The following is a 10951-nucleotide window of genomic DNA, read 5'->3' on the forward strand; positions in this document are numbered from 1 at the left end:
GCCCCCTGCTGACCCCGCCCCCTGCTGACCACACCCCCTGGGGGCATCTTCTCCTGTGCAGACCCCGCCCACATCATCTTCCCACCTCCCATTGGCCACAGAATCTGCCAATCAGAAGAGCCTTGAAGTACACACCCTGCCCATGTCCCACTCCACAGCGCCCCCCCATGGCCATCCCGGCAGGGATCAGCCAATCAGAGAGCCGTTTGCTGAAGGGCGTGCCCTCAGCCACCCAGGGCACCCCTTATTGCCCCCTGCCCGGGCGGTGGGGTGGGGGCAGCCATGTTGGGGGTAGCAGGGAGGCGGCTGGGCCGGGGGAGCCCCATGGCGGCGCTGGGGTGGTGCCGGGGCACGGCCGGCCTGGCGAGGGGCAGCCCCGGTGACCCCAAGCTGCCGGCCATGGTGGAGGCCTTCTACAGGTGGGCAGCCGCCATGATGGAGGCGGGAGCGACCCAGCAGGGTGGGCTGCCCTGGGTGTGCGTGATCCTGGAGACCATCCGGCGCTGCAGCCACGTCCTGGAGGTGGCCTTCCCCCTGCGCAGGGACAGAGGCGCCTGGGAGGTGGTGCGGGGCTGGCGGGCCCAGCACAGCCAGCACCGCCTGCCCTGCAAAGGGGGTGAGGCAGGGAGCCACGGCCCCGCTGCACGCTTCTGCATCCCGGCCCTGCGGCGTGGGGCTTGGCTGGCTGGGGGAGCGGGGTGGCTGAGTGGGAGGCATCTGCATTAGCACAGTGGTGGTCAGGATGTGTACAGAGGTGCCCAGGAGGACGCTGTCCTTGAATGCATCCCACAGAAGGACGGGAGGCACCTGGGGCAGGCAGCTCTGCCAACCTCAGCTGCAGCCCAGCTGCTCCAGCTCACACCGGAGCACAAGAGCTGCGTGGCTGGAAGCCAACCTTGTGTGCGTTTGACTCCTCATCCTAAATACCATACACTCGCTGCCCTCAATATACCTCAAAGCAACGGCAGTTGTTCTGAGCCTGCTGGGTCCCAGCCTCCTGTCCCTTCGCCCTGAGCCTGAGGCTTTTGCCGTGCTGCAGCTGCACTGTTTGAGGTGCTCACCACAGCAAAGGCTGTGGGATGGATGGCTTGTAGGAAGCTGTTTTTCATTCTGTGGTGATCTGGAAGAACAAGTCTAGCTGAACGATTGCTGATCACCTATTGTGACTAGATGCTGTTTCAGAAGAGTCAAAACCTTTCCTACAGTGTCTCTGTGCCATTTGTGGTAAAAAGGCAGGGACTCTTCACTTCTCTCTCCTTTCCCAGGGGTTTGTTTCAGCAGCTCAATGGGTGCCGATGAAGTAAAAGCCCTGGCTGCATTAATGACATACAAATGTGCTGTAGTGGGTAAGTACAAGAGGAATGTAAAGCATGTGGTGACTTGGGCATGGGATGGGGCTGTGATACAGTGAGTCAGAAAAGCTTGTTAGGTGCTTTGAAAATCAGAAGTGCTCCAGAAGTGCAGGATGTTCCTCTGGGCACAGATGTGCAAGGGCAAGGCTTGCTGGGGCTGCAGAATACGCCACTGGCAGTCTGGGATGTTTGTGTTAATCAGGGAGCATCAAGCATCATGCTTCTCAGATGCAGTCTCTGTGCCTGGGTTGTCATGGATTCAGCTCTGGCTGGTGGCGTTTGTGGCAGGCTCAGGGCCCGTATCCTGTCCTGCCTTTGGCTCTGCTCCGCAGAGGCCGCGTGGCATTAGAGGGGAGCCATGTGCGGGGTCGGGAAATGCTGGCTCCTTGCCTGGATTCGCCAACAAGGTCATGATTGCCATAGTCACCTCCTCACCCGGGGAGCAGATGAGCTGGCAGAGAACATCTGTCTGCCTTACCCGGTCTTTTCCAGATGTGCCTTTTGGTGGTGCCATGGCAGGTGTGAGGATTGATCCAAGTAAATACTCGGTGAGTTCACTCCTCTCCTTCCTCCGCCGACAGACCATAACTCATGCTCCATTTGCACAGCCCTCCCTCTGTGTGTATCACAGCAGTGCACTCTGACAAGCGGGGGGAGATGTTTGTGGTGAGTAACACTCACTCAACAACAGTGAAAAGCAGCTTCAGGTGGGGGGAGCTCTGGTTTATGGGTCAGCGCATCTGGCCAGAGACATGCTGAAGGAGTCTGGAGTAGGGATGCTCCTGCTGCTGCCTGCTGTGCTGGGGGAAGGTACAAATCAGCGAGGGGTTGGAAGAGCAGTGAGCAAAGGCACCAAGAGTTCATACATCTCTTTTTTTCAATCCAGGGTCTTCAGCTGCTGTGCATTAACTCCCTGGAGATGTCAGGGTGTGCCCTGTACAGGCAGAGCAGGGCAGCTGCCAGATGCTACACGACGGCTCTGTGATTTTTCTTGAGGCCTGTAGTAACAACTGTGTTTTGATGTTCTTCTACGGGAACAGGAGCTGGAGAAAATAACGAGGCATTTTACTGTAGAAATGGCCAGGAAGGGATTTATAGGTGAGAGTGGTTTTGTCCCAGTTTTGTAAGCAGTGTGTGGCTTGCAGGCAGGGGAACAGGCAGTGGCTGCCTGGTCGGGCAGGCACGGAGGCTGCCACTCCTCACTGCCTGTCAGCAGCACTCTCTGCCCTGGTGATCTGCTGTCTGATTACAATTTTGCTCTGTCTGTGCTGTGGATTTGGAGCAGAAGGAGCCTCCTCCAGCACCAAGCACTGTGGGTCTGGCCCAGGGTGTTTCCCAGTTACTGCTGGGCAGTGTCTCACCTGGGTGTTACCCTCACTCCTGCCAGCCTGCGCAGTCACAGGGAGGAAGGAGTGAAGGTTTCTCCTGCCTCAGTGTGTGACAGAGAGCTCAGTGGGTGCTAGTCACCAGGCAAAGACCTTTACATTATTTCTTTACTTCAAAGTATTGAGAAGGAACACAGCAAAGACCCTGTGAAAGCCAAAGTTATTCATGCCTGAGAGAAACTGAGGAGACCCTGGGACATGGGCAGCATCATGCTTTGGTCAGGGGACTCCTTGGTGTGCCCAAGAGCATGACCAGCTTGCAGAAATCATCTGGCTGTACACATGCCATTGGTTGGAGCAGAGCAATCAAATTGCAAAACCAGGATTTGACAGATTTTTCTAACTCTGTAGGGCCTGGGATTGATGTGCTGGCCCCTGATGTTAATACTGGAGAGCAGGAGATGTCCTGGATAGCTGACACCTACACCCACACACTGGGGTACCGGGTAAGCTCCAACAGTGCTGGTTTGGAGCCAGGGATGCATTGGGCACTACGAGGGTTTGAGCCCCAGAGGCTTAGGAGAGTGTGAGGGAAGCTGAGGCTTGGGGAAAGTCCTCTCTAGAGGACTTGCACCCGGTGAGACCTTAACATTCTCTCTCCCCACCCTGGCCTTGCAGGACATCAACACCCAGGCCTGTGTGACAGGAAAGCCCATCAGTCAGGGAGGCATCCACGGGCGACACTCCGCCACAGGGCGAGGGGTCCTGAATGGCATCGAGAGCTACATCACCAACACAGAGTACAGGGACTGCGTTGGCCTGAGCCCCGGCCTGCCCGGCAAGACCTTTGTGCTGCAGGTGAGCGCTCAGCCCCACCACAGCTTTGAAGAGGATACTTCCTCAGGACCTTTCTGCCCCTCGTCTCCAGAACAGCTTTCAGTGTCACTTCCTGCAGTGCTGCCTGGACATGATTTCCCAAATCTCTCCTCACCCTGTGACAGCTGTCACTCTTTTGAGCAGTCTTTCAGACCTGCTGTGCGCGAATCAGTTCCTAAGAGCTGATCTCTTAGAAAATCAAACCAGCAGTCCAGGGGTGCTGCACTGCTCAGTCGGCACAGGCATTCCCAAGGTTTCTCTGTAGCCATCCTGTCTGAAAACACTCATAAAATAGAAGCTGTGACTGACCCTCACCTGTGCAGTGGGCAGAGCAACAAGGTGGCAGGACACAGGGAACTCTGCCAGACTGGATGGAAAGAGGCAACTCCAGCGACAATGTTGCGTTTCTGTCGCCTCCAAACCACTCGTGGCAAGCCGTGATGTTACCCATGGCAAAAGTCCTGCTTGTGGGTGGAGCCTCGGTCTCTTCTGGGTGCTCTGTGGGTCTGACCCACACTGGCCTTGCCTTGCTCAGCAGCCTGGGAGCTCGGTGGGACCCTGAGGGTGCCACCCCTGCCTTTCCCCTCTCCTCCCAGGAAGGAGCATCCCTTCCCCGCCGCCCAGGGCCTGCTCACTGCTGCGGTGAGGTGCTTCCCCCTGCTGTAGCTCCAGGAGCTCCTGCTCCCGGCCAGGCACTGCTGCCCCGATCCACTGCCCACTCTGCCTGCAGCTGCCCGTTTCCTGCTGAGGCCACTGCTCTCTGCAAGGGAGAAATAAACTGGAAACCACGCAGCTGAAGTCTTGCCTGCGGCCAGCGCTCTCTGCTTTCCTCCGAGCGCTCGCTCCCTGCCGCAGCTCCCTGCCGCAGGGAAGAGGCTTTGAACCGAGGCTGCACCCGGAGCTGCTGCCCGCAGTGCCCTCGGGAACGGCCCTGCCTTTGCTCATCCCTTTCCTTTCCACACATCCTTCTGCTTCACTGATACGGCAGAGAATGAGAAGACTGACGTCCTTGGTTACTGTGTGTGTAATTTTGCTGCGTTTGGGAGCCGTTTCTGCAGTCTCAGGAACCACTGTTGCTTTTAGGAGCTTTACCAAGCTGGCACTTGCTTTGGGGCACACAGTGCAAAATCATCTGTTCCCATAAGGAGAGCTGAGCTACCCCCATGGCCCTGCCCTGTGCCAGTGCCGTGGCAGCCGATCGCAGCCCCTCAGCGTGAGGTGCAGAGGGATTGCTCGGATGTGCCTAGATGCTGTGTGGTGTCCAGCAAGGGACTGGGTTTTTCATTGGATTTGTTTTCTAAGATCAGCTCTTAGAAACTGAATGACATGCTGTGCTTGGAATATCACGTCCAAGAGCTTTGGAGGTGATAAAGACAAGCTGAGTTGGAAGTCCTTATCCCATGGGTTCTGCTTTTCACAAACGTCTAACTACCCAGGAAGATCTCTGTCCTGCCAGGTCCTAGTCTCCATCCAGCCAAACCCAAGAACTGCTAGATCAGGGGTTCCTGGTTGTGCTTCTCAGCTCAGGCTCCTGAGAGGGAGCCGTTACCAGAGCAGTGGGTCTGTTTGCAGTGTTTGTCCCCACAGTTTCCCTCTCCCCAGACCATCTTTGCTCTGTGTTACTGTAGGGCTTTGGCAAAGTGGGACTGCACACCATGAAGTACCTGCATGAGTACAGAGCCCGCTGCATCTGTGTTGGGGAGACAGATGGAACCGTTTACAATCCCAGAGGCATCGACCCCAAGGATCTAGAAGATTATGAGCAGGTGAGTCAAGCCCAGTCAACCCAGCCCCTGTTCTTAGGGGCAGGTGGTCAGTGCCTGTCTCTGGAACACCCATGGAGAAGGGGGCTGCCCCTCATCTCCTGAAGAGCCCAGCTTTGAGGGCAGTGATCAACACTGCCAGGCTGGGCCCAGCATGACTCTCCTGCTCATTCCAGGGTCACGGCACCATAGCTGGCTTTCCAAAATCAGAATCCTATGATTGCAACACCTGGAGGTGCCCTGTGACATCCTCATCCCTGATGCTATTGAGAAGCAGCTCACGGGGCAGAATTCACCCCGGGTGCAAGCAAAGGTACAGAGTACTCGTGCTGCACACTCCAAGCAGGCTCTGCATCAGTACACGAGTGACAGCAGCCAAGCCAAACCTTCATTTTTGGCGCTCAGCACCCCAGGGATGTGTCCCATCATTGCACTGATAACTTGACCACTGAGACAGAGGGAGAGAGCATAAGGCACAGGTGGCAGATCACATAATTTAGCAGAGGAGAAAAGCCTAAGCCCTTCCCTTTGCAGGCAGGGAGCAAGGATCACTGGAGTGACCTTTGCTGGCTCTTCTGGCATCCTCAGTCTTCATTGCTGTATCAGATCCTCCTCCCAGGGCAGAGGAGATCTTACAGTTGAAGGTACTGGGTGTCACAGTGTTGACACTGAAAATTATAGGCAGCAGATAAGAGTGAGCAAAACAGAGGACTGCTACAAATACCAGCTTCCTCCCTTCACTGTGAGCTCCAGGGACCAAAGGACAGGGCGTGCTGGCGCCTGGGACTCCACCATGGCCAAGGTCTTTTGCAGGCTGAGCCCTCATTCATTCTGAGTGAAACACGGGGTCTGAGCTTTTGCTCATCCTGAACAGCTCCAGTGGGGAAGCGAGTGCCCAGACCCCTGCCACCAGAAATGACGTGGTGGGGGGATCCCAGCACTAGGAAAAGCAGCCTGGAACTGATTTCTTATTTTATTTCTTCCACCTATGTCACCTCTGCTCCACTCGTGCTCTCAGATCATTGCAGAAGCTGCCAACAGCCCCACTACACCAGCAGCACACTAGATATTCCTGCAAAGAAACATCCTGGTCATCCCAGTATGTCCATATGTTGTCAGCTGCTTCAATGTGGATCCAGCCAGGCTCTGCTGATGGTGTTGTCTCAGTCAGCCTGTTCCCTGCCTTGCCCCCAGCTCCTGAGCACTTCTAAGATGCTGGTTTCCCTTCTCAACCCTTCTGGTTTTTGGCTGCCGCAATGGTAGACCATGGGGCTCCTGGCCAGCACCGGGATGTCCTGCAGCCACTGGTGGTCAACAGCAAACTGTGCCACATCAGATGGGGTGTCAGAGCAGCGGGTGTCTGCTCAGAGGCAGTGCAGAGCCACTGTGGCTCTAGGATTTGGCCATCCAAGTAACCTCAGGCCTGTCCCTGAGGGCAGCACCCGGGGGTATGGTGAGGGACCCAAGACAGAGGAGGAGAGATGCCCAGATCGGTCATGTGTCTCGGGGTCACCCTAAGCAGCAAATCTGAAGCGTGTACTGCCCTTGGCAGGACGTGTATGTGAATGCAGGTGGTGTGACTGTATCCTTCTTTGAGTGGCTGAAGAACCTGAACCATGTTAGCTAAGGCTGCCTCAGCTTCAAGTATGAGTGGGACTCCAGCTACCACCTCCTGCAGTCAGTTCAGCACAGCCTGGAGCAGTGGTTTGGCAAGTCCAGAGGGGAGATCCCCATCATCCCATCCCCACAGTTCCAGGCCCATGTGACTGTAAGTGCCTACGACCGTGGAGGGTTGTCCTGGCTGACCTATTTCACGTTCCCAGACACTCCTGTCTGCTGTCTCAGTGCTGAAAGCTGAGCTTTGGCACACACAGAACCCCCCATGCACTCATCCCACTGATGGAGGGGATGGGGTGGAGATGCTGTGTGTAGTGCCATGTGCTGGAAACTGCTGCATCAGTAGTGGTCCTGAGCTGAGCAGAGGGGCTGTGTTTGATAAATGGGGTTGGGGGGGCCAACCTCTAGCTTCTTCCACAAAGGATTCACTTGTTGTCCCCCTCAGGGTGCCTCAGAGAAGGACATTGTGTATTCAGGACTGGCCTATACCATGGAGCAGTCAGCCAAGGTACCTCCAAGGGCTCTTTGCCTTGCCCATCCCTGCTTGTGGGCCCATTGCCTCGCTGCAGAGGCCCTGGGCTGTATTTGAGGAGTGCCCACACACAGCACCCCATCACCACTCCTGGCAGGGCAGCACGAGGCCCAGTGGCGGCTGTACCCACGCTTTGGGCAAAGCCTCATGCTCAGCAGGGTCCCTTGCTGCTGCTGGGTCCCTGCCCCCCTCTCTCCATTCCTGCAAACCCCTGTGCCCCATTTCCAGGGTTGCTGAGATGAGCCGGGGTTGCAGTGCTCGGGGGGGGTTTCTCGTGGCACCCCTCGGGGAGGCAGCTTCGTGCTGTGCTCAGCAGTGGGTGCCTGAAGCCCACCCGTGGGCGCAGGGCCTATCCCCAGGGTAGCGCCGTGGGGCAGCAGCAGGAGATGCAGCTCCAGACCCGCTCGAAGGTGGCTCCAGGTCTTACAGAGCCGCTCCCTTGGTTGTTTGACACAGGGGTGACATCTACCCCCTTGGGTGCTTCTGGGGTCTGGCCTGGTGCTCACATGCGTGGTGCTGCCTGCACACTCCTCACTGAACCCTCTGTCCCCCCCCTTTCCCCCAGACCCTCCCAGCACACACCACCCTCACAGCTCTCCTCTCTTTCTAGCAAATCATGACTGTGGCTGCAAGGTACAACCTGGGCCTGGACCAGAGAACCGCCGCCTACCTGTGCGCTCTGGAGAAGGTGTTCACCGTGTACAATGAGGCTGGCTTCACCTACTGACCCAGCACCCGGCAGGGCTTTCCTGGGCCTCACTGCCAGCCACACGGTGAGGGTCATAGTCCTGCTGTGCAGGGACACTGCGGGCGGTGCAGAGGGGACACCCCGGTCTCTATAAATGGTTGGTTTGAGCACATTCTCTCTCTCTGCTGCCTGGCTCTCAGCTCTCCTGGGCAGGGGGGGCTGTCTTCCCCCACACCCCCTCTGCCCCAGCCTCTTTACAGCCTTCCAGACACTGGAGGAAGCTGTGTTGATACTGGTTTGGGTCTGCTTGCCCACAGCTGGCAGAATTGGATAAAAGAAGCAAAATATACAATTAACTCTAGGGGAGGGGGCAGCCTAGAGCACAGCCAGCCCCAGAAACAGCCGTCTTGGTCCATTTAATAACACACAGTGGGTGCTGCAAGTACTGCTGCAACTGGCGCAGACATGGGGAGCAGAGCCAGGGCGGGGATTTGCAGGCATCAGCAAACCTGTTGTGTGTCCGTGCTGACTGCTGCAGCTTCGGTCTTTCCCGGCAAAGCTGACGAGCCAGCACGAGTGGGGGATTTAATCTGATATTCATGGCAGGCAGACTCAGCCCAGGCTCTCACCCTTGCCCATGCTGCAGCCAAGGGGCTGGAGGCTGGCTGCGGACTTGGGCTGTGTTGGTGGCCCTGCCCTGCGGGGGCTGAAGGCCCAAGGACAGCACTCTGGGGTGGGCACAGGACCCCCTGCTGTGGTGGGCATCGCTCCATGGTGCATGGCAGCCAGCTGCCCTTGCGGTGGTCACGCTGCAGCTGAGCAAGCCACGGGTGCCAGCCATGTCCCTGGACCCCTGAGGTCACGCAGGAAGGTGGGATGGCAGAGAAAAAGCTCCCCGTTGCTCTGCACAAGGTTGGGGTGCATCCCTAGGAGGTACCTTACAAAGAGCAGCACAGTCCTGCTGCAGGGAGGGCTGGGGAGAGCCTGTGACCACCACCTGAACCCCCTCTGCTAGCACAGCCAGTGTCTGCAGGGAGGGAACCTCAAGCCCAGGACTGTATCTAGTCTTGTCCTCAGCCCCAAAGGGCCCCTGCATTCACCTGCAGACGCAAAGCACTGCAGCCAGCACACAGGCTGGTGGCACAGGGACATGGCCTGCACCCCAGGCCTCAGCCAGAGCGTGGCTGGAGGCCCAGGGCACGGTGACCTTCTGCTGACACAGCAGTGAGCAGACAGGAAGGCATTTTGTCCTCACAAAGACCCAGTCCGGCCCACTCCCCTAGACTAGACTCAGCAAGTCTGCCCCAGCCCCTCATTCCTCTCCCCAAAAGTCTCCCTGCCACCAAAGCGCAGGCCACCCCTCTCCCCAGGGAACCCACAACCAGACCAGGGGGGCTACAGACAGGAGTTGGCTTTATTCACGGACACGGGGGCAGCTGTGTCACTGGCAGCTGCCCTCGTATTGCACATCCAGCGACGAGGGCGGGGGGATATCCATGCCACGTCACAACACAGCGTCGGCACTACGGGACCTCGGGGAGGGCGCAGGCACCGCCACCACCCAGCAGGCTGGGGAGCGGGCTTGGGCGCCAAGGGTTCACAAAGGCAAAAGACCCGTCCACCCATAGATAGAGAGAGATATATAAAAAAAAATAGTTCCACAATGACCAGAGCAGAACCACAGGGACACGCGTGCAAGCAAAATGTACAGCAGCCCGCGAGCAGGTAAACATGCTTTGTACAGACACAGACACACCAGGACGCAGCCAGGGTTTATGGCGCTGGGAGGGATACAGAGCCACAAACCCGGGCTTCACGGACACACGCACGCACACACGCACACCAACCCCTGCGGGCAGTGCCCATGGCTCGGGCACGTGCCAGGGCTCGGGGGCTTGGACATGGCGGGGTTTTCTCACTGCTAGACACGGTACAGAGACACAGACACGGTCCCTTGGAACGGAACTGGAGGAAGAACTCGTGAGCGAACAGGGCAGGGACACCCCTGCTCCTCCCCGGCATGCGGGCACCGGCCAGGGCCGGCTGGGGAGGAGCAGGGGGCTACCGGCGGTTCGTTGTGCTGCTGGTGGAAGAGGCGAGGACAGGGGTCCATTATGCCTCTGGCTCGTATTCCTGGTATTCCTCCTGTGGGGTGTGGAAAGAAAGAGCCGGTGAGAGACCTCAGGTCAGGCACAGAGCCCTTGTCCCCCCCAGCCCCAGGCCAGCCTGCCCGCGGGGCTGCAGGCCTGTGTGCGTGGGGCACCTGGGAGCAGGCAGGCTCTGGGCTTTGCTCTGGACAGCGATGGCCACCAGCACGCTGAGCACTGACAGCCTGTGCCCTCCACAGCACCCTGCACCCCTCTGCCACCCCGTCCCCTCACCTGCGGGGGCTCCTCGTAGTTCTCCCCCTCTGGCTCCAGCAGCGGCTCAACCAGCGGCTCCTCAACAGCCTCCTGGGCCACCTCCTCTGGCTGGGGGTGAACGAGGGGGGGTCAGTCACATGCAAACAGCCCCCTCTCACAGCATCCCACCGTCCCTGCCCCTGCCAGACCCAAGAGGGGCAGGGGGGGGACCTGGCAGAGACCAGCAACACACCCACCATATGGGGGTCTCTACATGGGGAGCATCAGTTGGAGGGAGCAGCAGAGACCCCAGGCACACACCAGCCCACCAGGCCGGGAGGTGAGAGGGGGGCTCTGTGGGAGCAGCGTCTGGGTGTGCGTGTCCCTGCACCGCTCCCAGCCCTGGCCCCAGGCAGGCGATGGGTGCTGGCACCATGTGGGTGCTGGGGGGGTGGG

At 58.3% G+C, this 10951-nt stretch overlaps 1 protein-coding gene and 1 pseudogene across 1 annotated transcript in view; one reads left to right on the forward strand and one right to left on the reverse strand.

The window, feature by feature from the left end:
- Positions 1 to 1118: 1118 nt before the first annotated feature.
- Positions 1119 to 8237, forward strand: LOC113485180 (annotated as a pseudogene).
- A 1312-nt stretch (positions 8238 to 9549) lies between these two features.
- Positions 9550 to 10951, reverse strand: part of SNCB (synuclein beta) — a 3431-nt gene continuing 2029 nt past the window's right edge. The window contains exons 4-5 of the mRNA XM_026858519.1: positions 10535 to 10624; positions 9550 to 10298 (exon numbers count right to left, since the gene is read on the reverse strand). Coding sequence (XP_026714320.1) covers positions 10266 to 10298; positions 10535 to 10624 — 123 coding nt within the window. The 3' untranslated portion in view covers positions 9550 to 10265. The remainder of the gene's footprint in view (positions 10299 to 10534; positions 10625 to 10951) is intronic.

Source organism: Athene cunicularia (genome assembly GCF_003259725.1).
Source record: "Athene cunicularia isolate RWA chromosome 13 unlocalized genomic scaffold, athCun1 chr13_part1, whole genome shotgun sequence".
Taxonomy (NCBI): Eukaryota; Metazoa; Chordata; class Aves; order Strigiformes; family Strigidae; genus Athene; species Athene cunicularia.